General features: G+C 49.1%; 1 protein-coding gene across 4 annotated transcripts in view; it reads left to right on the top strand.

Moving 5' to 3' along the window:
• MTCL1 (microtubule crosslinking factor 1) overlaps window positions 1-26,381 on the top strand; it is a 129,866-nt gene extending 103,485 nt beyond the window's left edge. For 2 of the 4 annotated variants that reach the window (XM_032595399.1, XM_030336803.2), the window contains 7 exons: window positions 879-1,046; window positions 5,472-5,726; window positions 10,994-11,290; window positions 12,784-12,815; window positions 17,300-18,839; window positions 22,407-22,463; window positions 25,185-25,242. In XM_032595399.1, the coding sequence (XP_032451290.1) occupies window positions 879-1,046; window positions 5,472-5,726; window positions 10,994-11,290; window positions 12,784-12,815; window positions 17,300-18,839; window positions 22,407-22,445 (2,331 nt within the window). In that variant the 3' untranslated portion in view covers window positions 22,446-22,463; window positions 25,185-25,242. Of the gene's footprint in view, window positions 1-878; window positions 1,047-5,471; window positions 5,727-10,993; window positions 11,291-12,783; window positions 12,816-17,299; window positions 18,840-22,406; window positions 22,464-25,184 lie in introns of all 4 variants that reach the window. The other 2 variants (XM_030336798.2, XM_030336799.2) reach the window with 1 other exon arrangement.
• The last annotated feature ends 101 nt before the right edge of the window (window positions 26,382-26,482 follow it).

The following is a 26,482-nucleotide window of genomic DNA, read 5'->3' on the forward strand; positions in this document are numbered from 1 at the left end:
AAATATAAAATCTCTAAGTTAGGTGTAAGCAGATTAGGGATAAAAATCCCATTTTCATTTATGAGACCTGTTTGCGTACTTCCCACAGGCTGAGCACTGTGTGAAACACTGGAAATCAGGAGTGGGTAAGGTTTTGTCTCCCGCCCGCCACCCCTGTACTGTACCGTGGCGGTGGAGTGATCAGGGGCGGCACGAGAAAACAAGTAGGTGCCATGGTTATTCATGCTGTTGGTGCAGCAGAAAGGGGGGGCACGGTGATTCTATCTCAGAGGACCATGAGGAAGCCTTCACGAACAAGTTAAGCGTTCACTTTTGGCTTTGTTTATGAAAGCTCAGCATGCCCTTCCCCACACGGCCATACTGATCCATACGAGCCACACAGTATGACCACGCTGTGCTTATAAGAGACACAGAGCCTATTTTTTTATTCCCTTCTGGTTCAGTGGCTGGTATTAAAATGACAGAATATGTCGGTGAGTGTTCAGATCTTGCTAGATCTGCATCCCCAGTCACAGCTTTGGACGTCTGAAGTCACATGTAGCGTCCCCGCAGCCCCGGCTTCCGGGTTCCCCGTGGCCTCCTGCAGCTTCCTCCCTTCTGCTTCTGGGCCTGGAGGACCAGCCTGAGTGCCAGCCTCCCTCCTATTCCGACAGGCCTTTAGGAGTCTTAGCCCCAGGAGCCTGACAGCCGGCAGCAGGGGGACCCCCTGGCTGCGTCCCACTAACCGTGCAGACTTCGCACCTGCTCTACATACACCCACCGCAACAGCCCCTTGGACACAGCCCGGCACCCCGTTGATGCTAGGCTCCCCTCCTCTTCGGACCTAAAGAAAACCCTGGCACGAACTGGCAGACCCGATTCCATGTTCCCCCCTGCAGGTGGTGGAAAACCAGCAGCTGTTTGGTGCGCTCAAGACCCTGCTGGAGGACCTGCACGCGGAGCTGCGGGAAGACGAGCATGCGCGGCGGCGGCTGCAGCAGCAGTACGCCAGCGACAAGGCCGCCTGGGACGTGCAGTGGGCGGCGCTCAAGTGCCGCCTGGAACAGGTACCTGCCCGCGGGGTCTCCCCTGCCCCAACTGTGGGGCCTCCGTTGTCTGGGCCAGGTGGGGAGAAGGCACAGTACCTCGGATCCAGGGTGATCCTTGTCCAAAGAGATCATCGACTCCGAGGTGAAAGCCTGGAACAGCTGCCAGCTCGCTCTTTTCGCTCTCTCTCTCCTTAAAATTCCCAGCCTTGGGGCGCCTGGGTGGTTCAATCCGTTAAGCGTCCAACTTCGACTCAGGTCATGATCTTGCAGTTTGTGGGTTCTGTGCTGACAGCTGGTGGCCTGGAGCCTGCTTCAGATTCTGTGTCTCCCCCTCTCGCTGCCCTTCCCTGCTCACGCTCTGTCTCTGTCTCTCAAAAATAAACATTAAAAAAAGTTTTTTTTTTTTTTTTTAATTCCCAGCCTTTCCGAGACACCTTCGTCCCCCTTCCCAGTCCCTCTCCCGAGAAGGAAACACAGTCTCCACAGAACGCCTTTGGCCAGTAGCATTTATTTTCCCATTCTGCACTGAACGAGGCGGTACTTAGCCCCATGGAAGGATGGCCTAGGGTGAAGTGGTGATCAGAACACGCTGACACAGTTCAGACAGGAGCAAAGAAAATGCAGATTGTGGCTTAGTTATCTCTGGAAAAGGAAAACATGTGCATTCCTTTAGATTTCTCCAAATACTGAAAAGAGCTTGTAGACCTTCCACTACGTGCCCTGGAGGTCTGATCAGTTTCCGTGTCCTTATCTCCCCTGGAGGAAATGGAGGCCCAGAGGAAGTGTCGGGTCTCAGATCATGGAGCCTTCAGTGCTCGAGTGGAGAGAACAGGGTCCTGCCTGCACCCTCCCAACAGAGCAGAGACTCTTTGGAGATTTTAGACCAGGGCCATGGTTGTTAAGGTCAGACTTCTCCAGAAACATTCTTTTCTTAAGTGTTTTCTCCCTGGAAATCCTTAAAAGCAATGTCACCTCCTGCCCAGAGTCTGCTCGCTCAGGTGGTTTCTCCAGATCTCTTCCAGCCCCTTGATCATCATGGGAGGAAATCTGTGCATCTTTGATAATCTACTTTCTAGGCCCTGTTTTGAGGCAAATCTTAAACTAATTAAAATTTTATATGAATTGGCCAGGTCGTGAAAGACAAAGAAATTTTCCCAGAATGGAGACATCTTCCAAATGGCCTTGATAAGAGATGAAAGGGCCTGTCATGTCAAAAGCAAACAGCTTCCCTGGTACCCACAAGTTCAACTGCATTGCCAGCTGGCCCAAGGGAGCATCGCTATCAGGTTCATAGCCCTAGGTAGAGCAGAGACACAGCCTTCTCTGCAGAGGAAGCAGCAAAGCATAGCAAAACCAAAGCACCAGGCCAGGCTGGCGGAGCTGCCGACCCAGTTATGAATCCTGTCTACTTGCCCGGTAGGAGATTCTTACTAGATGCTCTGTTTATCTTCGTGCACAGCCTGGAGCGTCCGCAGTGGAGGAAAAATGAGTAAGGATGCTCTTTAAGCCTATTTTAAAATATGTTTGTGGGGGAGAAAGCTAAATATTTTCAAAGATGTAAGTGTAGGTGTAGCTAAAGAAAGGAGGCCTAATCTTTGAGATGAGCCGATTTCAAAATATTTCATCTTTGTTTTAGAGAAACCTGGCATCCACCCACACGTGTGCTACACATAAAGCCTCGGGAAAAGTCAATAACACTGAGAAATAAAAATAGGACTTCAAACCCAGAAGCAAGGTGGCACTAGGTAGAGATTCATCTTCCGCCCAAATCGTTGAAGAAGTTTCTGACACAATTGCAGCCCAGGAAGCAGTGAATGCAGGCCGAGGATGGTTCACTTATAATCCCCCCTGTCTTTACTCTCTTCTACTTAAAAGCAAAACAAGTGAATTCTATCAGAAGTTAAGTATTTTCTCTCCGTGAAGGCCATGTGGTGTCAATGCCCAAGTCTGTAATTCCTTCACTTAACTCCCAACTCAGACCTTGTTCTAGATGCCATCAAATAAGATGTTTCTTGAAGGGGCTGTCAGTGCAGTGGGAGAGCCAGACAAGGGCGGCAATTTGCAATAGTGTGATAAGTGTCCCACGAGGCCTATACACGGCATTGCCAGGGGGAGGGAGGGGGATGCAGAGCCCACACCTCAGCCTGAGGTTTCAGGGAGGGGGTGTTCATGAAAGTGCTGCTGCTTAGCATGAGTCTTGGAAGATGAATAAGAGTGGGTACATGGGAAAAGAGAGAAAGGATGTTTCAGACAAAAAAAGGCACAACGAAGAAAGGAGCATAGTACATCTGAGGAGCCGCACCTAGTCAGGTTATGAGGGAGAGGAAGAATGTGCAAAAGATTGAAACAGAAATCCCGACTGTATCACGGAAGTAAAGCATTTTGGATTTACCTCTGCCAAAGATTGTCCTGACTTCAAGGAGGAGGATGGATTAGAAGCCCAGTAGAATTGAATAGAGTAACATGGTTCCATCCATAAAATCCGGGGGTCTGCCGAACCGGAATGGGGAAAACATGCATCTGTATGTTCGCTAATCTTTTGCTAAAATGTATCATGTTCTGCAGCAACAGTAAACTTCCAGTTCCTTCCTCCTGTCCTCTGCTGTCCTCTGTCTGTAAACACACATCATGTTGCAACTGTTTTTGCTTTAGGCACTCAGTAACACTTTAAAGCAATTAAGGGGCGCCTGGGTGGCTCAGTCGGTTAAGCCTCCGACTTCAGCTCAGGTCATGATCTCACAGTTTGTGAGTTCAAGCCCCGCGTCGGGCTCTGTGCTGACAGCTCGGAGCCTGGAGCCTGCTTGGAATTCTGTGTCTCATTCTCTCTCTGCCCCTACCCCACTTGTGCTCTGTCTCTCTCTCTCTCTGTCTCTCATAACTAAATAAATAAATAAATTTTTAAAAAGGGGAACATGAGTTTGGGAGCACCTGGGTGGCTCAGTCGGTTGAGCATCCGACTTTGGCTTGGGTCATGATCTCACGGTTCGTGGGCTTTGCACTGACAGCATGGAGCCTGCTTCAGATTCTGTCTCCCTCTCTTTCTGCCCCTCCTCCACTCATTCTCTCTCTCTCTCTCTCTCTCTCTCTCTCAAAAATAAACATTTAAAAATGTTTTTAAATAGGGGAAACATGAGTTTTATTTGTACTTCTGTCATTTCCAGTGTTCTTCATTTTTTGTGTGTATAAGTAAGACTGTCTCTTAGTATCGTAATCCTTCTGCCTGAAAACTTCCTCCATCATTTCTTGAAATACAGGTCTGCTGGCAATGATTTTTTTTATTTTAATTTGTTTAAAAAGCATCTTTGCTTTAGTTTTGAAAGATATTGTTGCTGAGCATTGAAGTCTGTCGAGGTTGACCCTTTCCCCCTTCAGTCCTTTGAAGATGTTGTTCCATCATCCTCTGACTCAAATAGTTTCAGAGGAGAGGTCAGCTGTCATTCATGTCTGTGTACCTCTGGGTGTGGTATGTTTTTCTGTCTGCCTCCAAGTTTTCCTGTTTGGTGTTGAGCAGTCTGAATATGATATGTCTAGATGGAAGTTTGTTTTTTTGTTTTTTGTTTTTGTTTTTAATGTTCATTTATTTTGAGGGAGTGAGATAGTGCGAGCAGGGGGAGGGGCAGAGAGGGAGAGAGACACAGAATCCGAAACAGGCTCCAGGCTCCAAGCTGTCAGCACAGAGCCTGATGCGGGGCTCTAACCCACGAACCACGAGATCATGACCCGAGCCGAAGCTGGATGCTCAACCGACTGACCCACCCAGGCGCCCCTAGATGGAAGTTTCTTTGACTGTTTGTTTTTGGTATTTAATCTCATAGCTGTTTAACGGATATTTATTGTGAACTGGTAGGTCCCACTGCTACTCCATCACCAGTGTCCATACAGGGGCTGAGGACTTAGGGACACGTACCTGCCCTCCAGGAACTCTGCAGAAGGAAGACAAGATAGGGTGGTAACCGAGTCAGGAAGTGGAGCTGAGAAGCAGATGAGAGGAAGCTAAGTGGACTCACTGCTTTACATTCTGTGTGACTCTGTCAAATGCTCCTAACTAGGACTTTATTTTTTTTTTAATTTTTTTTTTCAACGTTTATTTATTTTTGGGACAGAGAGAGACAGAGCATGAACGGGGGAGGGGCAGAGAGAGAGGGAGACACAGAATCAGAAACAGGCTCCAGGCTCTGAGCAGTCAGCACAGAGCCCGACGCGGGGCTCGAACTCACGGACCGCGAGATCGTGACCTGGCTGAAGTCGGACGCTTAACCGACTGCGCCACCCAGGCGCCCCCTAACTAGGACTTTAAAACTGAAAATTGTTTTTTCCACGAGACTGGTCAGATCTGGGCTGAAACATGTCTCCAGGGATAATATGCAAACGTGCTGAGATGTTCTTCACCTGTTAATACAAGACTGGCCAGGGATTAAGGTCTAAGTCTTTTCTCCTTCCCAGCTGGAAGAGAAGACGGAGAAGAACTTGGGAGAACCAGGCTCTTCCGCCGACAGCAAAGGGGCCTTCAAGAAGGAGAGGGAGACGCACCAGAAGCTCCTCGCCGACAGTCACGGCCTGGTTATGGACCTGCGTTGGCAGATCCATCACAGCGAGAAGAACTGGAACCGGGAGAAGGTGGAGCTTCTCGACCGTCTAGACCGAGACCGGCAGGAGTGGGAGCGGCAGAAGAAGGAGCTCTTGTGGAGAATAGAACAGGTAAGGGAGCGCGAACAGGGAAGAGGGTACAGACAACTAAACTGACCTGGAAATCGGAGCACTTGGGGGAAAAAAATAGATCAGCCTATTGCAAGGTCCTTACTACATCAGGATGTTCCACGGGCTTCCAAAGGAAGAGGAAAAAATAGCAGAATTTCTAGTGTGGGAGATCCAGACTGGGCCCTGCTAGTACACAGATCTCATCGCAAAGCCTGTGGGTAACTTCCTTGTGTGTATACGTGTGGGAGGTCTGTGGTCAGGGCTGGGGGCAGGGTGGGTGGCATTTTAAAAGAAGTTAAAGACTAAACTTGAAAGATGAGGTTATTTCAGGTCTTATTAGGTGATTCCTGCAAGATGCAAACTACCTTTGAAGTTGGCCACTAAAGATGTGGTCACAGTCACTGCTCCAACTTGAATGGAATTGCTGTCCATTAGGAAAGAAATTGCTGAATTAAGTTGGAAATCAGGCTGTTTGCACCTGCTGTGGATCTTGCTGAGCTGTGATTAGGTAGGACCGTAGTCAGAGAGGGAGCTGGTAGTTCATTGCCTTCAGCTAAACAAATGATTCCAACACCCAGATGAATTCAGCGGGGGATGGGGAGTTGTTTTTCTACCTTCCAGATAATAGAAAATAAGTCTACATTGCGTCAGACTTAGGACGGTTTGCATAGTTGGGGTCATGCCTGAGTGATGCACAAATTAAATTTTCTCATTAAACTGATGAAGGCTTGGAATTCTTCCCTGGATGGAGTTTTACATAGCATAAGTGTATTTTTTTATTTATTCCAGCCAGGCACACTTATAAATTTATGAAGCCTCAAGGAAACGTATTAATCAATAGGAAACCAAGTTCAGGAAAAATAACATTACTCTATTACAAATACCCATACTGCTGGCATTTATGTGGGAGCCTTTTGAAAACTGTGCTCTATCATTCCAAGATGTGGTACCTATGTTATGCAGGTGTAATGGCCAGGGTTAGTTTCTGTATACTGTCCGGGAGGGAGAAAAGGTGAATGAGCTAAAAAAAAAAAACCAGGAGCCCTTGGCTCAGAAAGCATTGAGAAGAGGGGCACCTTGGTGGCTCAGTCGGTTGAGCACCTGACTTCGGCTCAGGTCATTATCTCATGGTTTGTGGGTTCAGCCCCCATGTCGGGATCTGTGCTGATAGCTCAGGGCCTGGAGCCTGCTTTGGATTCTGTGTCTCCCTCTCTCTCTGTCCCTCCCCCACTTGCACTCTGTCTCTCTCTATCTCAAAAATAAATAAAAATATTTTTAAAAAAATTTTTAAAAAGCGTTGAGAAGAAAGCACAGTGCAGAGAAAAAGGAGCAACAGTTCCTCCCAGATCTGATTACGCACACAACTGAGCCACCATACTGATATCTGATGTGGCTCCTTTCAAAATTCCCCAAATTCTATCAAAGGAAAGGTGACTACTTCCTGTTTGGCCTAGAAATGCATCATTTGAGAAGAATCTTCTGCATTAAATCCCCTGTGCGCCTGTGCTCTGCTGAATGGATCAGCTGTTAGGTGGAAATGGCAAGAGCAAAAATAGCATGTATTCTTGCAAAACGGTCATTGATTTATCACATCCAGCTTCAGCTAACCAGGATCTCCATAACTCAAGGCACCTTGTTACCAGAGAGGTTCCCTCTTGGCCTTCCCTCCAGGAGCACTCACTGTGTCCCACCTGTACCACAGTAAGGCCGTCACGATCCCTGCCATGGCCCCTCTGGGGTCCCCTTTGGCTGTGGGCTATGGGCTCCTTGGTCTTGGCATTGCTGCTTTTTAGAAGTCACACCCTGGCTATCATTTAAACAAGCTGTTAGGGTTTTACTTGGAGGAAGGAAGAATTCCTAGTGAGGGAAAATATAGTAAGACATCTGATGATATTGAGCTTTTGAAGAGTTCGTGACCAGAGAAGTGCAGGTGCCCCATTTTAAGAAACTGTATTTTGAAAGATAAAAGCAGGTATGTGCTTGCTGAACCCCATTTCCGACTCATGTCCGTATTCTGTGTCAGGACCGCAGCAGTCCTACCAAGCCGACAGCCTCAGAACTTCAGTCCTCAAGGTTAACGTCTCTGAACGTAATGGATGCAAGACACATGGGTTCCAGGCAGTCATCTGTTCCTGAAATCTGTGTGGTGGCTCCCACCGGCTTTGTACAATGATCTCACTGCTGTTTTTAGAAGAGGATTTGTTGCCAGTGAATGATGCTTCAGATATGCGGTTGTGGCTTTCAAAAATAAATCTGGCCTTTTCCCACAAATAGTCAGCATTTTAAAAGACAATTTTATAAACCTTGGTGCCCAATCCTGAAAATTAGATAAAGCAGTTATAGGCGTTCTCCATAAAAGAGGAAAGTGACTGAAGTGTGTGTATGTGTGGAAGTTTTGTTTATCATTCATTGAATGTTTAGCCCCGCATTCCATAGATAAACAAGAAATAGAAGTGAACATTCTTCATAACGTATGCTCTTGACATTTGACTACTTGGTGAGCCACGTAACCTTGACTGTGATCACCCTAACACAGTTGGTGAAGGAAGTGACACTAAATCCATTTTCCACTTTCAGAACACATGCTTCATACTCGTCCGGTGTCATTAAATTCCGACATAATTTCTGTGCCACATGAGGCATTTTATATGATGGATGACTGTGGGAATGTGGTTAAGGTCATATAACACATATCATCTATCTTATCAACGTCTCTTGTCCCGGTCCAGATTTGACTGGGTGATAGTTAACTTTTATGGAGTCACACTACATTTCTCCTTAGAATTAAGTTCCCAGTTAACACGCAGATGATATAGGACCTGCCGCTGTACTAAAGACCTAAAGGAAGGACCCTGTGTCGTTCCGTTCTCCTTCCAGTAACTTCCTTAAATCAGCTGCTTCTACACCCTGAAAGGCCATTCTTTTAAAACCTGCTCACAAAGTGACCTTTTTTTCCTTTGACCATTTGGGTAAGGTGACACCTTTGAAGGTTTATTGTTTCCTGTATTACTTGAAATGCAAAGCTTTTCCGTTTTCTATTTGCACTAAAAGTTGTCCTGCTGCAGGATTCTAAGTACAGTAGGTGCTGATGGCTGGTTTGAAATGACTCTCCTAGGAAACCCGATCCTTTTAAGGACCCATTATTCTGTTACAACACCCCAGAGGCATCTTACAGCAGATACCTCCCGCTAAACCCATTCCAGTTCATTTTTAGGAAACCTAACACTTCCCAGCTTTAGTATACATTGCTTCTGGCCGCCTGGGTTTATTTTTGAATTCCCACTTTGCTGAGTTAGAATGTGCTGGTTCAGAGCTCTCCTCCTTAGTCATTCTTTCCTCCCCTTCACACACACCCGCGGAGCACATTTACAGCTTCGAATGTGATTCTTGTGTTTTAATTCTCACCCAGAATAGCTTAGGGACGATCACGTGTTGAAACTCAATTGCGCTGACATGCGTTAGATGAATAAAAAAAAAAAAAGCTTTCCTTTTTTGTTGTTTTGTTTGTTTGTTTGTTTGTTTTTTGGTTTTGGGTTTTTTTTTTGTTTTTGGGTTTTGGGGTTTTTTTGTTTTTGTTTTTTGTTTTTAAAGAAAACACTAGCATCTTTAAGAGAACTGAGAAGAATTGTGTCTTGGGGTTGAGAGCACAGGGGCGTAGCTGAAACCCAGAGCGATTGGCTTGTTCACTAATTCAGCTGTGACCCGGCCTCAGACTCTTAACATTTAAGCTCTGGCTACGTGCATCTCCATCTTTCTCAGAAACTGAAGATAATCCACCGCCTCAGAAATTACTAAAAATGAGGAAGAATCCCCTTGTCCCCATTTTCGCACGTGACTTTGTTCCTGACGATGCAGAAGCCACACATACCTCCTGCTCATGGATGAAGGCTTCAGTGAGGACCCAGAGGTGTAGCTGGTGAAATGGGCTGTTAAAAAAAAAAAAAAAAATTAATGCTTCCAAGGGAGTTTTGGAACTTCCTGGCACCCTATTGAGGACTGGAAATCTTTCTTCTTCGGAAAATCCAAATGTCACTTTCGCCCTTCAGATAGTTTTCTTGTTCAGAACAGCAGCCAACGTGCTAGAGCGTGTGAGCAGGTCACCCAGCAAAGACCCCGGTGGAGACACGTGGGTGGAAATATCCTCAGGCCTCAGTTACGCTTTCTGCGCCTGTTTTGGAAGGAAGGCGGTGAGGAAAGCTCCAGAGAGTCCGGGGGAGCCGTCCATTAGGGCTTCTCCAGGGAGTGAGCACCATTTCTGCACACCATTTCTCTGCCTGTCGCTGTGAATTCACATTGACTCCCTTCCTAAATGGCTCCAGGTTGTTCGTTCTAATGCCGTAAACAGGCAAGACGTGTATCAGTGCGCCCAGGCCCGAGCGAGGTCAGTGGTGGTCGTCTTGCTGACAAGCATTGAGCTGTCCAATGGGCCTGGCCCCTGGTGGGCTCGCCTTTCTTGTGGCCCCTCCACAGCAGGAAGCCGTGCTGTCCCCATTTCACACGTGACGACACTGAGCTGAGGAAACCAGCAAGGCACAGGACAATGGCTCCAACTCAGACCTCCCTAACTCCAGGGGTTCCCGAGTTTCTCAAGTCAAGCAAAAAAAAAGTATGGCTCTAAAGTATGTGACATATTTTTCTTGTTTTCAGTCAGATCTGATGTTTAATCGACTTTATAGCTAAGCTTTAACCCTCTCAAGCAAAGTGGAAGTTGCTTTTGACACCCAGTGGTTACAACCCAGTTCGATCACTTAGGTGACATAGGGAACCCATCCTAAATGACAGTATTATAATTAGGAAATCTGCTGGTTAGGAAAATCAAATTCACCCTCAGAAATTTGCTGCCACTGATGGTTTTCCATTGAGTGTGCCTTAAGTTCTGAAGGTATAAAGGGAGTTCTAAATACGTCACTTAACAGTGTTCAATGTTTTAAATAAATGTATAATTTCCGTGAGCAGTTCGCCAAGTTATATCCAGTACTCCAAGTTACACATAGGAATATATATATTCTCGTCAGAAGGAGTTGGCTTGTGTATATAGTTAATGCAGATTTTCCAGTCCGGATAAAATTGTGATTTTTGTTTTAAATAAAAGCATCTGTAATGTCGTGTTACTTTTGGAATTAAGGTCAGACCTTTAAGAACATAAACTTCTCATAGTCTTTCCAGTGGCCCCAAATGTAATTCCAAACTGGGGAGAAGCAGTGGTCTTAGGGAGAGCAACAGAGGGAAAGGTGAGGCTAACTGCTTTCATTTTTAAAACGCTCAAGTTGCAGAAAGAAAACAGCCCCCGGAGAAGTGGCAGCTTCCTCTGTGATCCAAAAGAAGGCAACATCCGCCCCTTTGCCCACCCGGGAAGCCCCCGTATGCCCCGCCCCTTGGGGATGTGGCCCTGCGCAGACACAGACTCTACCCCATTTGAAGACCGGCCGCTGTCCAAGCTGAAGGAATCGGACAGGTGTTCAGCACGGGAAAATCTCTACTTGGACGCCTTGTCCCTGGATGACGAGCCAGAGGAGCCTCCGGCCCGCGGGCCCCAGCGGGAGTTCAGGAACTGCCTCCCCCAGGTCGGCTTGGGATTTGGGGTCCGGTTAACTGCTGCAGGACCCCGGGGGTTGTCAGGAAACCTGGCCGTGGGGTCTGCAGGCTCCAGGGCTTTGCACATCGCAGCCTCTGGGTTGAGTACACAGGAAATGTTCACAATACCAAGAGCTTGGCTTGGTGATCCTGACCCCAGGCTCCTAGCATGTGCTGTGGTCACGTGCACTCTGCCTCCGTCTCGGGTTTGAATGTGCAGGACTGTGTCCTCTGTGAATGAAAGGTGTCCCACGAGAGCAGGTCCAGTGAAACACAGGAGGAGACAGTTCAATCTGGGAACTATAGGTCTTCAGCCTCTCTTTAAATCATAGCAGCCTTCTGATTCTAAACTTGCTGGTAACAGTAAAATCTGTTCTAAAGAAAGCACTCACATTGGGAACTAGTGAGTGTCACTAAACAATGACATACTATAAATTCTTGCTCTGTGCAAAGGGGAAGAAAAATCCAACACTTAGAAGCCATGCGTCAATTAGATCAGCAAATCTATGAGGTAAGCACTGGGCTGAAATTTCCCCGGTGCAGCATCAAGTTTTTCTGGTTACCCCTTTTCAAAACCTAGGTTTTAAAACCGGGTTTGATTTTAGGAATTAGTACGCGTGGGTCAGTTTAAGAGTTGCTGTACCTGTCATTGAACCTGTCCCAAACACTTAACAGACTTCAAAGAGTTCTCGTCAAGTAGTGTTGAAATGTGGGTCAGTTACACTTGAGTCAGGTGTCTGTGAGGTCAAGTACCTTCTCAGCGGTATGTAGCCAGGTGGCATGACATCACCAATATGCCACCCTGTTTGATCTGTCAGCAACCCCCACAGTGCAGCCGCACAGCAGAGAGAAAGCAGACCAGGGTCGGGAGCCTGCCCTGTCCCAGCTCCAGAGTGACCGCGGCCCCACATTGATGGGTACAAAGTGGGAGTCGTTGTAAGTTCACCTCTCATTCCGAATGGCCACGCTCACAATCAAGAAAGTGCTCACGCCTAAGGAGGTTGCATCAACTTCTACAGTGAGGCTTAGCCCAAGGGACATCAGTCTCCTAACTTCCTCTCTTGGGGCCCAATCTTCCCTTCGCCCTCCTCCTCCTTCTTCTTCTTCTTCTTCTTCTTCTTCTTCTTCTTCTTCTTCTCTCTCTCTCTCTCTCTCTCACACACACACACACACACACACACATTCAGATGTATTCAGGTCATTACAAAAGCCAGCTTTGAAATTTACGTAGTTAGAAGTCCTTTGAGGAAGCGCAGAAGAGCCACTTCCTTCACGGTGAAGTTTAAAGCCAGTTTTTCTCACACACACGGGCTCCTCCCTGGACTGCAGGAGCTCCAATCCCTCATCACCCGTGGGTTCTGGTTTTATTGTCGTACCTCGAAGGGCTGGGGAGCAGTAGCTCTCCCGACCAAAATTTAGCACGTCGAAGGTGCCTAGGCAGCCAGTATTAACTGATTCAGACGATCTTATTTCTTCTTTATAGGAAGAAGAAAATCACAAGGGAAATCTTCAAAGGTAAGTAAGCTTGATGAAAACAGTAGTTAGGCTACTGGAATGAAAACCTCTTGGTCTTAAAACTCTCTCTTGTCACTGCAGTCGTGATAACACGGTCTTCAAAATGACTTAAAGTAAGACTTCCGAATAAGTAGTGGCTTTATTATTATTGATTTCATCAATATGGTTCTTTTCTATCATGTACCACGGAAAAGCCAGAGACATGCTGTACTTGTGTGGGCGTTAGTGTCATGGTGAGAATGGTTACAGGTGTGCGTTGTGTAAAGAAAGGAATGTTGTGTTCAGTGGGTTTGGAAAAGTCCACAGAAACCCCTCTCTTGTCATTTAGTCTGGAAAGACTCCCTCTTGATGTGCTGTGAGACATTTTATATACCGTGCATTTAAAGCTCTCCCAGGAGGATTTATTAAGATACTTCCTGGCCGTTGGGGCGCCTGGGTGGCTCAGTTGGTTAAGCGTCCGACACTTGATCTCAGCTCAGGTCTTGATCTCAGGGTCATGAGTTCAAGCCCCTCATTATTGGGCTCTTTGCTGGGTGTGGAGCCTAATTAAAAAAAGAAAAAAGAAAAAAGATATTTCCCAACAGTGAACTTTGAAGTAAATACAAAGTAAGTGATGTTGGTGACGTTAGTTATGATATATTTTAGGTCATACAGGTGATAGGATGTATCTGAAACAACACATCCAAGCAAAATTTGTTTATTTTTAAACATTAAAAATACACAACTGTGCGGAAAGTACAAAGATTTCCCGTACACAGCCCCCGCCCCCAGCCCCGCACACGTGCTTTTTCTTTATAGATGAATACGTGCTATTTCCACCACAGGAAACTTCTCCTCAGGGCAGTTCGCAGTTTCCAGATATCCTCATCCCTGGTTTTCCTGTAAACTTCGAGTCCATGAATTATTGCCTCCTTCGCATTTTGCCCTGTATCAGTTCATCCCAAACCATCCAAGACCACGGAGGTGCCTTTCTGTCCTTCAGGCTCTGTCTCGTCTGGTCATTCTCAGACAGTCCAGGGCCACATTTGAGAGTGAGAGCCTGGTTTCACATGCACTGCTGCCTCTCACTGGCTCTGTGCCCTGGGGTGCGTTAGGTAACTGCCTTGTGCCTCAGTTTCCTCATCTGTAAACAGGAGGTGTTTCAATTTCTTTACGGCTTAAATGTGTTACTATACGGAAAGCAATGCCTGGCACAGACTTAAGAGTCAACAAAGTTCAGCTACCTTCACAGAGCTCCTCCCTGCCCAGGAGCTCTTAGATTTATCTTATTTTTTAAGTGTTTTTTTAAAAAATTTTTTAAGGTTTATTCATTTTTCAGAGAGGGAGAGAGCATGGGGGGAGGGGTGGGTAGGGACGGGGTGCAGAGAGAGAAGGAGACATGGAATCCCAAGCAGGCTCCGGGCTCCGAGCTGTCAGCACAGAGCCCAACACAGGGCTTGAACTCACAGACCGTGAGATCATGACCTGAGCTGAAGTCGGATGCTTAACCGACTGAGCCACGTAGGTGCCCCTAAAAGTTTATTTTTTTTTAGTCATCTCTACACCCAGCATGGGGCTTGAACTCGTGACCCCGAGATCAACAGTCGCATGCTCTTCCCACTGAGCCAGCCAGGCTCCCCTCTTATTTTTTAGCTTATTTGCTGTTGTTAATTTCAAAAGTCATGCATACTTGAAAAAGTTAACCTTAAGTTAAAACTTAAATAGCACAGCACCAGAGATATTATTAAAACTTACACATCAAAATGTCCGAGGTAAGAAAGTCCATGTGTCCTCCCCGTCCTCCCCTTTTCCCTCTTGCTTCTAGCGGTTTCGTGTCTTCCCTCCATACTTTGTTCTGTGTGCCTTCACACACTGGCGTGTATTCCAGATGTGTTCTCATTTTATATCTGTTTCACCTTGCCCTCTGCTAAGGCTGGTGCGGCCCCTTTCTCCAGCCACATCACCTCTGTTCCACGATATCCATCCACACCCTTGAGGCACAAAGTCCCCACACAGGTGCCACTGACTTAACTCTGAGAGTGGTTCCTTTATGGGCAGAAATTGGGGGCTAGACAAGCCATGTCCAAGAAATGCAGAAAGGATTGGGGTTTCAGTGCCTATAGAGTACTTCCGGCCGGCAGTGAGAAGCGTTCTAAAGCTCATTATTAATTCAGCAGCTCCTTGACTTGACCGGAGGCAAGAAGAGGGAAGTCACACTTACCGGAAAGCTTAATACCCCTAGTGATAAATCAACCCATCCCCTCTTGTTTCTTTTTAGTTTCAATGCTAGGTATAGCCAGCTTTCTGTTATTCACAGGGCCATGGGAGAGTTTATAGGTTATTTCTCACACACACAAAAAATACCACCCACTTTTGTGTCTAGTGAGAAATAACAAGGTAGAAGACCTACTGCTATCATTTGTAGCCTGTTCTTTTACCCCAGGGTGGCGACCCCAAGAGCATGTGACCCCAGGGTGAGGGCAAAGCCACCCAGAGCTTTACATGTTCTGTGGGCCAGTCCTTGTGGTACATAGACCCCAACTCTGGCCTCCCCATCATGCATGGATTTTGCAGTGGGGTGGCCCACGTACTCTCCACCTGGGACCCATTGGGCAGCACCTGTTGTTAATTTCATGGTCTAGAACCCTAGGGATTTAAACTTCTGTTCGTGATGTGCAGATAGGAGTATGTCCCATGAGAAAGTGGTCTAGCTACAGAGGCAGTGAGTCTGCAGACTTCTTCCCTCCCCTCTACCCCATCAGGAGGGATTTCCGACCAGGGGGTCCAGGCCTGAGCTGGCAGGCACAGCCAGTCCCAAGCCTCCTTCCTGGCCACCACTTCTTTGCCCTGGGGGGCGGGGGTAGGGGGTTGACAAGCTGCCTGAGCACTCTAGCAACCTCCTGTCTTAGCATTTTGGAATCCCCAGCACCTCATACAGGGCCTGCCCGGGCGTACAGGTGGCGGTCGGTAAATTCATACCAAATAGAAATATACAGAATGAAAGGGCTGATATATTGAGGCATCTACATCCAAATCCACATCGATCAGGCCGCACTTATCCCAAACTGGCTGTACCTTTAACTCACCTGTCCTTACCCTCCTGGCATGTGTCTGTGTGTCCGAGGGAGTCTTCCTCTCGTCCAGGAATACGGAAGGGAACAAGAACAAAAAGTAGGCTTGGCCCTAACGGAGGGAGCAGACAGGGAAGGGACAACTGAACCCTGTTGGTGGATTTGGACAGGACCAGATGGAATTTCTGTTTGAAGCGGTATTTGCAAATTATGTGCACATCTGTCCCACCTTCCACTTCCCTGCTTCCTTCCACATCTTCCGTTTGGCCTCTGCAGATTACGCTTGGTACAGTTGAGCCTTGAACAACACGGATGGAACTACACGGCTCCACTTAGTTGTGGATTTTTTCCAGTAAAGACAGTATACTACTGTGAATGTATTTTCTCTTCCTCATGGTTTTCTTTTCTCTTTTTTTTTAAGTTTATTTACTTTTGAGAGAAAGAGAGAGAGAGACAGAGGCGTGAGTGGGGGTGGGGCAGAGAGAGGGAAACACAGAATCTGAAGCTCCAGGCTCCGAGCTGCCAGCACAGAGCCCGACGCGGGGCTCGAACTCACAGACGGCGAGATCGTGACCTGAGCTGAAGTCAGACGCTTAACCGACTGAACCACCCAGGCGCCCCCTCATGGTTTTCTTAATACCATCTTCTCTTCTCTAGTTTCCTTTATTATAAGAATACAGCCTTTAATACATACACAAAATGTGTTGTTAATCGACTGTTTATCGAGAAGGCTTCCGTTCGACAGTAGGCTATCAGTACTTAGGTTTTGGGAAAGTCCAAAGTTATATGTGGGATGTTGACTGCGTGAGGGCCGGATCCCCTAACCTCCGTGTTGTTGCAGGGTCCCCCGTGCTTCCCGAGAAGCACATCCAGTAGAGGATGAGGCCGGTGGGTGAGCAGGACTTGGGATTATAGCTCTGATGTTGTGGTGTCCACCCCCTGCCCGTGTGCCATTAGCTGGTGTGGGATCAGGACGGGGCTCTGTTTCTGTCCTACCACGAGCACCTGCCACAATGCCTAGAATTCTGGAAACTCCTGGTAGGTTAGGAATTGAAGGCACTCATCAGCCAGGTTTCCCTCTTCCTGTGGAGGATCCACAGGCCAAAATGAAACCATTCCAAAGTGGGTTTGGAGCTTAGCTCTGACTTCCCCGGAGCCCAGCCTCCCACTTGTTCCCATAGTATTTGAGGGTCGCCTGTATTAAATTCTGACTAACACAAGGCTTCCGGAACAACTCCAGAGCCACAAAGAGTCCGTTAAACATCCGCAGGGGGCAGCTCAGGAGAGCAGCTAGAAGGTGTCCCAGTCGTTCGGGTGGTGGAGACTGACGCACAACAGGCACCTGTCTGGTGGACAGGACGCGTGTGTCGCCTGTCGCGCGGGGCCAGGTGGTGGCGGGTCAGCTGACGCCCTCTTCTTTCCCACTTTTCCCAGGGCTGTGTCCGTGTCCTCCATGTCCGAATTCCAGCGTCTGATGGACGTCTCTCCCTTCCTGCCAGAGAAGGGCCTGCCGGCTGCTGGCAGCAAGGAGGACGTCACCCCGCCCCTGTCTCCTGACGACCTGAAGTACATCGAGGAGTTCAACAGCAAGAGCTGGGACGAGAGGCCCCCGGAGCCCTGGGCAGACAGGACCGAGGGGGGGCGGGCAGGGGACGAGGCCGGCGCCGAGTCTTTCCCCGACTCCTCCTGGTACCTCACCACAAGCGTCACCATGACCACAGACACCATGACCAGCCCCGAGCACTGCCGGAAGCAGCCTCTGAGGAGCCACGTGTGCACCGAGCAGGCCGGGCTGCGGGTGCTGCATAGCCCACCCGCGGTCCGGAGGATGGACAGCATCGCGGTGGCAGGCGGCGAGGGCAAGGGCCACTCGGAGCCCGAGTGCCCGTTTCCCACAAGCAGAGCCAGGGGGGGCACTGGAGACTCAAAGGGGGGGCCCTCAGAACATGTGCTTAGCAGGTGGCCTTGCGCCCCCTCCAGACACCCCCGAGACTACGTGGAGGGAGGGCTGCGCCCCCTCGAGAGTGCCCTCTGCGCCCCCCTGGGTTTTGCGTCCCCCCTGCACGGCCTACAGATGTCCAAGAACATGAGTGATGACATGAAGGAGGTGGCCTTCTCTGTCAGGAACGCAATATGCTCTGGTCCCCCCAAGCCTCCTCTCAAGGACATGGCCTGCCAGACCAACGGGTCCCGGACGACAGGGACACAGACCGTCCAGACCATCAACATCGGCCTGCAGACCGAAGCCCTGCGTGGCAGCGCCATCACCAGCAGCCCCCACAAGTGTCTCACGCCAAAGGCGGGGGGTGGTGCCACGCCCGCGTCGTCTCCTTCCCGCGGCCTTAGGAGCAGGCAGGTGGCCCCCGCCATCGAGAAGGTGCAGGCCAAGTTCGAACGCACATGCTGTTCCCCCAAGTACGGGTCTCCCAAGCTGCAGAGGAAGCCCCTCCCCAAAGCTGAGCAGCCAAATAGCAGGACCTCCCTGGGGCTGGCCCAGAAAGGGTGCAGCGGGTCAGCCTGGGCCCGCTCCACCACCACAAGGGAGAGCCCCGTGCACACGGCCATCAACGATGGCCTCTCCAGCCTCTTCAACATCATCGACCACAGCCCCGTGGTGCAGGACCCCTTCCAGAAGGGGACGCGGGCCGGCAGTCGGTCTCGCTCAGCAGAACCTCGGCCAGAGCTGGGCCCAGGCCAGGACACCGGCCCCGATTCCCGGGGACGGTCCCCGAGCCCCATCGGGGCTGGCTCAGAGACGTGGAGGGAGGACGGGGGAGAGGGCACGCCCTTGAGGCAGGACTTATCCGCTCCCCCTGGCTACACACTCACCGAGAACGTAGCCCGGATCCTCCACAAGAAGCTGTTGGAGCATGCCTTAAAGGAGGAGAGGAGACAGGCCCCCCACGGGCCCCCAGGTCTTAACAGTGACAGCCACATGGGAGACACGGTCAAAGCTGAACCAGGGTCCATCGAGGTAATGAGGCTGAGTATTCCAACCCTCACCCTACTAGCTCTTCTGTTTAAATGTCAGGAAAACACATGTAAACCGGGGATTGTGCTAGGTCACCTGACTTCAAGAATCTTTGTCCATAACAGGCTCTTGTGAGCTCGCAAGATACAGAGTTTATGGGAGACTGGAATAGGCAGAAACACAGGCCCCGAGCCACTTCCAAAGAAAAGTTCGTATTATTGTCCTCAGCGATCTTCTGAGGACAGTTAAAATGAACTTCTCTTAAAGACATAGCTCAGCGTTTGATTCAGGTTCTCTCGCCTGGTCTAAGTGATGGATGCTCATCTGTCCATCTGGGCTTTTCACGGGGTGGAGCCGGGGGGGAGGTTATAATTCGCCCTCTTTCTCTGTGAATTTGTGCCCTAGAAATGTGTGTGTGTGAAGTGTGTGCTCCATCCAGATCTTTAGCCACAGTAACACAAGAGGTGTGCCAGAGAGGGTGTGGTGGCGTGGATGCTAGAACGTCCTTCAGCAGGAACGTATGAGAATGTCTGGGTTCCAGTGCTGGCTTCAGTACAGAATAGCAGTCCTCTGTGCCCCCCCCAAATTCCGTACCCTCTGCAACCATGAATCTCCCTAGCAGTAACCAGGTGAGACAGACAGATACGATCAAAATCCTGTCTTCAGACAATGTGATTGTTACTATTCCCCTTTGCCTCACTTATTACCGTCATGTTATATATGACCACACATATTGTCAGCGGTTACTATTACGCGATTATTATTACATCTCCCTTAACACTCACCAATCAGTCGACCTTGAATTTTATTCTTTTTTAAAACATTTTTTTAATGTTTATTTATTTTTGAGAGAGACAGAGACAGAGCACAAGCAGGGGAGGGGCAGAGAGAGGGGGAGACACAGAATCCAAAGTAGGCTCCAGACTCTGAGCTGTCGGCACAGAGCCCGACACGGGGCTTGAACCCACAAACCGTGAGATCGTGACCTGAGCTGAAGCCGGATACTTAACCGACTGAGCCACGCAGATGCCCCTGAGTTTTGTTCTTTTTTTACTTAAGTTCATTTTATTTATTTTGAGAGAGAGAGTGTGTAGGGAGAGACGGCGGGAGAGGGGCGGAGGGAGAGAGAATCCCAAGCAGGCTTCACACTCAGCGCAGAGCCCGACGTGGGGCTCAAACTCCCGAATTGTGAGATCATGACCTGAGCCAAAATCAAGAGTCAGACACTTACTGAGCCACCCAGGCACCCCTGAATTTTGTTCCGATGCGTGTCCACATATAGTATGTCTGTACCAAACCACGTTAAAAAAAAAAAAAACAATCCTCATTTCCACCTCGTTTCCACTTCAAGAATGAGCAAAACAAAACAAAACCTGACGGTGATGTTGGGACTGGAAGGGTGAGGGTGCCAGCCTTATGCCGTGAGGAAGCACGTGCTCTCCACCTTCAGTGAGACACTGTTCGGCCAGTGAGCCCACGTGTAGACTTGAGGGTGAGGCTCACTCACCACCAGCCCGGATGGACGGACTCCACGGCGTGGAATCCAGATACGCATACCCGTTCTCCAAGCAAGGCAGCCCCTGCAGACAGCATAGGTCCGAGGGGAGAGAAATACGCTCCCTGGGCTACCCCACTGCTCTGCTGCCACAGCCCAGGCAGCCCTGGCTTCCCAGGGAGGAGAAGGGGCAGGTGTATCTCCTGTATCACCTACAGCCCCACATTTCCCTCTGGGGGAGAAGGATGGTTCCCAGTACAACCCACCAAGGAGTATTCAACCCAGAATGCAGAGTTTAAATCTGAGGTAGGTCAAGCCATGTCAAATTGCCAGCAACCTACAGAAATGGCAATGTCTTTCATTCAACTCAATATTGATAGCATATCGGCCATGTTTCAAACATATGAGGCTCTGTGAGAGTTGTTATATTGATAGTTGATAGTATTGACAAGAACAAATACCATGGTTGAGTGTTCTCGGGTGACAAATTGTGTCTGCTGTGGGCTTCTGTTAACCCCCATCCCTCCAGGGCCCTCAGGTAAGTGACTCTGACTCACTACTGCAGAGAGTTTATTTGTGGGAATGTCCTACCTTCTTAGGGCTCTGGAGGAATCAGTTGAAATTAGGCTCTGTCCCAGAGCATTAACTGGATATGTCTGCAGTGCCCGGTAATATTAGTAACTAGAAATTAATTTTTAAGAACAGAAAAGGGCTCTGAGTTGCAGTGAATGCTCCAAGCCGTGTATGATAATAGAAGGACAACTGCTTCATGGGTAAATCACAGTTCTAAGGCATGAAAATGGTTTTATCAGCACAGAGCTATGCCCGCCCCTTGCCCCTCTGGTCGTGTCTCAAGTTCCCATTTAGATTTTCTTCTCCCTGGCTGAGCTTGCTGCAAACAGGTGATTGGCCAATTGGTAGGGAGCACAGCACATTTTCGGGGATTCAGAACCTGTGTGGAACACTCACTGGCAGAGATTAAATGTTTGCAGGCTCTTTTCCCTTTTCGGTTGGAATTTTGTGTGTTCTAGATTCCAGTGGAATTAGTCCTTGTCTGAATTGACTTACTGTATTCGGCCCATTGGAAACCCCTTTATGTAGTAAGTAGTTCCGGGCTTTCATTTCCAAATCACCAGGACTAATGCTGATTGCCAGCCTGCCCTGAGCGCCCCGCTCTGTGGACCCTTCCCTGAATGTTCCCTCAGACTCCTGCACAAGGGAGGGGGAGGATGTGGGCATCCCCGGCCGGAGGCATGACGGGAAATCTCCCTGTCTTTTCTTGCTTCCACCCCATGTCTCCGTTTTCCCTCTTTTTTTATTGATTTTTTAAACAATTTTTTTAATGTTGATTTATCTTTTGGGAGAGAAGGAGACAGAGTGTGAGCAGGGAAGGGGCAAAGAGAGAGGGAGACACAGAATCCAAAGCAGGCTCCAGGCTTTAAGCTGTCAGCACAGAGTCTGACGTTAGAGCTGTTAGATCATGACCTGAGCCGAAGTCGGACGCCCAACCGACTGGGCCACCCAGGCACCTCTATTTGTCCTCTTTTTCCCTTGAAACCATGGCTCCAGTTCTACCTCGCAGAGAAGCATTCTCTGTGAAGGAAAAAGAATAATCTGGAAATGCAGTGCTGTTCTTCCCTCCCGTGTCTAGTGGAACATACCAGAGGAAATCTTCAGTGTGAGCAGTGGTCACGTGATCATTGTGACTAAAACAAACAGCCGTTAATGTTCTGTTTCAAATACAGCAGTCGTGTGATTTCTCTCTCTCGGCACACCAATGGGTGTCTGAAATGCTGAAGGGCAAATCAGGGAAGAGCAGAAAGGAGGGAGAGGTCTGTTGCTGTTCCATGGTGAGGGTCCCTCTGCACTCTGGACCGACTAGACCCATGCAGAGAGAGACGTGCGTAACCGGGCGTGCACCTGTCCGCTTCTGCAGCCCTCGCGTGTCTCCTCGTAGCGGTCCCTGGAACTGCCACTGGGCTTGTTGACTTGAAACCTTTACTGTTCTTCTTTTTTTAAAAAATACTTTCCAACCTACTTGCTTTTCTTTTCTTTTCTCTGTCTGTTCCGTCCAGAACCAAACTGTCTTACTAACTGCCCCCTGGGGACTCTAGCCCTGCCTGCCTCATGCCGTAAGTGCTTTCTACCTTCGCTGCACACCGTCTGGAAAGGTCACTTGTGTAACTCGGGGTTGGTATATGACACTCAGAAGCAAGGCCAGATCATGCCAGGTAGATCTTCCCTGTCCGTAGAGCCCACCGCCTGCGCCGGCCTGGCATTCATCTTCAGGGACAGACTGGCAGGCGTAGACCTTCCCATTTGCTCACGGAGTGCCGACTGCTCACTGTGCAGGACGGTTACAGGGGTGCTGCTGAGATTTCCGCTGTCCTGTGCAGTTTGCAGCCAGTATGCTTCCAGGGGTACAGGGATCCTGGCTGGAGAGGGCACTGTCTCCGTCACAGAAGCCTAGCCTGCGGGGGTCTGTGAGCCACGTATTTTCCCAGTCGGCCTGCATCTGCTCGCTGGTATTTTGCAGGCACACATACACCACCAGATGCCAAAACGAGGGGTGACCATAACGCGATGAGGCGTTTCCCTGTTTTTCTACAACCACCTCAGAAAGAATAAATCCAAACGTATCTTGTCCTTCCAGGTGGTCACCGTAGGTGACATAGCAAGCGCTCAATTAATATTTGTCGGATGACTCAACAACAAAGCCATCGCTTGCTCCAAAGAACAGTCTCACAGAGTTGCCTTCAGGGCCACTCGAGCGCTCGGACTGCTAAATCCAAAAGTGCAGCTGGCCCCCTCAAAGACTAAAAGCATGCTCCAAAGATAAAACGTCACATCGCCCGTTGCAGGGGCCTCCCTGAGAAGGACAGGATCGTTTGCTTGCATGTGCTGGCGTGTTACAAAAGACAAAGTTCATTCCCCTGAACTCGTGGTCACACGTTTCTTCCTGTAGGGGCTTGCAACCAGATGCTAGTGAAGAAGTGTCACGCCGTCTAATAAAAAGCCCTCCAGGCTGCAGGGGTGTTGGAAGAAGCCTATAGCAGCAGCCACACCAGGATTCAACATGTGTAACACACCCAACACTGCCCCCACGTGTAACGCACCCAACACACTCCTACCCATACACAGCACACGACGCTCCTGTTTACAAGATGCCACACGACGCACATATACACAGCATACGTCCATACACGTACAACACACACATACACAATGTGCACGCATATACAGCAGTACAACACAACACGCCTACACAACACGATGCCGCACATACAGCATACATACCCAATACACTTAGACGCTAAACAACACACACAGTGCAAACAGTACACAACACACACTCCCACACACAACTCTTACAATGCCGGGAGCAGAGACACCAAAAGACAAATCAGTGGCAGATCTCCCAAGCCATGCATCCCCCCACCCCACCCCCGTGCACAAGGCTGAGGTGAGGTGAGGACAGCTCACCCTGCCTAGTTTGCATTTCAGCTATTTCAGGCCGTTTCGTGGGCGAGGTCTTTCTGGTTGTCATGGCTCCCATCAGCACAATGCTTTGTTAATCAAGGCTTCCCCATCCTGTCCTATAACGCGCGCGGTCACAAAGAGGCAGGAAACGTCTAGGAGTAGTCTCCACGGTTAACGCCATTTTCTGCCTCCACAGGGAGGCAGGGACCACCTCACTCCATCGCTCTTCCAGGAGCACCAGGCCGGTGCTCCCCCTCCTCCTCACGTCGCCCATCCACATCGCCCACCAGTCTCTTCCCCACTGTCACTCCCCTGCTCCGCGGATTAACCTTCCTCATCCTGGCCTCTGCCCTTGCTTGTCGCATCTCTGTCACCCCTCCGACGCCTTTCCTGACCGGCTCTGAGAGTCTGTGTTCTCTGTCATTCTTCATCGCAGTGGTTTGCCATCTCAGCTTTTTCTTGTGTGTCACGGGGGCGGACGGGTTCCGCCCTGTGGGACTCACTGTCTCTGCACACCGCCACCGCCTTTCCGTGCGCCAGCATGTTCCACGTTTGGGCACCCGTGTCTCCTGTCCTGCAGACTGGGGACAAGTAGCTCCACGTTCGTTAACACCAGAAAAGGAAGAGCAGCCCTGGAGAGGAAGTGGTACAGGGGGTTCGCACCATGGTTGGGCGTGTCCTGCGGGAACTGTTCTCCGAGGGCGTAGGATGCCTGTGACAGAAGCACAGGCACGCCCTGATGCCACTTTTTTAAGTGCTGCAGCAAGGGAACAGCCATTAGAGAAAACCAGACCGAAGTTAAAATTTCTGCCCGCAGCCTTTTTTTCCATGGGGGTTTGTTGAACCCACTGCCAGTGTATTGGGAATAAACACTAGCAGAGTTCACGTCGAGGTGAGTCTCGTTGTTAACATAGCTGGATAAATCATCTGTCTCTTCATGGGCCTCCAACAGACCAAAGCACAGGGAGGCTGGCCTCTTAGGGCCAGGTCACTGTGGCTAATAGATCATTCGGGGGGGGTCCAAAAGGATGGGGTCAGCTGGGTCAGGCTATGACCAGGTGGCCTGTGGCTTTCCCCACCGTCCAGAGGCTCCAGCCCAATTCTGAAGATGCTGCGTAAACATACCCATCTCATGGCGTCGCCATATTTTGATCATAATTTGGTATGTTCCCATTACTGTGTCATTGATCATCCGTGTTGAACTTTTCACTTGCCATTTAAAGTTATTCTCTCCCGGCACACTAGAACATTTTGAAGTTACCCCTGGTCCGTTGCATTTAACCCGAGTCTGTTGAGAAGTGTGTGGGGAGAGTCGTCCCAGCAAGGCGTTGTCAGCCTGAGTAACCGTGTCTTTTTCTTTCTCGGCTTTGAAGGAACTACCTTGTTCCGCACTAGCTCCATCCCTAGAACCCTGCTTCTCCAGGCCCGAGAGACCAGCAAACCGTCGCCCTCCGTCCCGTTGGGCCTCACATTCCCCCACTGCCTCAGCGGCTCAGTCACCCGGAGACCCAGCCTCCTTGGAGGAGCTCGGAGAAGAGGAGCCGCCCGGGGAGAAGACACACCTGTGACGAGAGTGCAAGTTTGCATGGGTTATTGGGGACCGATTCCCCGCGATTTGCATAACCACACCGTCGTCATCAACCAAGCTCCGCCCACAAGGAGAGATCCAGCTTTCCCAAGGTCAAAGAATGTTTCTTAAAACACACACAGCTGCTGAATGTCCAACCTGTGAACCTGAGATGTTTCTAGAACGAAACCGTAAACGTGCCTGTAATAACTTAATTTTTTTCATAGCTCAGAAAACTATTTTTGTCTCCATCTTTTTTACACACAGTATATTAAACAAACAAACAAACAAAGCTAGGTGAGATATAAATAAATTTAAAAAAATAAAAGTTTTAAAGGTGTACATTTTAAGAGATTCTGAACACCCTTGCTCTCAATACTGACTGCCTCTCTGTTAAATTTGCACTGTTACATTTCGGTTTGGTTTCTTTCCACGTTGAATTAGAGTGTTTTAAGTTAATATTGTTTTGTCAGTGTTCTTGTTTTTTAAGAATTTTTGAAATGCTTCAGACTGTGTGATTCAGTGAACTTTTTGTAGTGAAAAAGCCATGAAGCCAGTCGACGAGACAGATATCCTCTCTACAGGAGGGGGTACACGTCAGCATTTTTGCAAAGGTACAGAGTCCTCAGCTGGGCTTACCGAATTCGCTGTATAATCCACATACTCTACTCGACTTGCACGTCTTCGGGTTCGAAGCACTGGGGTGCATGTACATACACTGCTGTGTGGTCTCAACCATCGCGTAAGTGTGAGTCCTCTGTCCCACCGTAACACGTTGTGAATCCCTCGTACTGTACTTTTATCGTTGTCCTCTTGCATTGAGACACAACGGCAGTGGCATTTTTAAATTATTGTTAAAGATGAACTGGCAGTATACGGTGTTTGCCCCAAATTTTCTTGTTTAAGGAAAAGCACTACGAAAAGGGTACCAAACTGGATCAAAGGATCGTGCCTCGGAGTCTGTGTGAGACAATGATGAAGTGCAAATAAAGCCTTTACAAGATGGCAGCCTGTTCCGGGACCTCGTGTTTCACATGCCCTCCATCCCTTCCTAAGGGCTCAAGCTGACAGTTTTCCGGAGCCAGGGGAAGGAGGGGGAGGGGA

This window comes from Lynx canadensis, chromosome D3 (genome assembly GCF_007474595.2).
Source record: "Lynx canadensis isolate LIC74 chromosome D3, mLynCan4.pri.v2, whole genome shotgun sequence".
In the NCBI taxonomy this organism is placed as follows: domain Eukaryota; kingdom Metazoa; phylum Chordata; class Mammalia; order Carnivora; family Felidae; genus Lynx; species Lynx canadensis.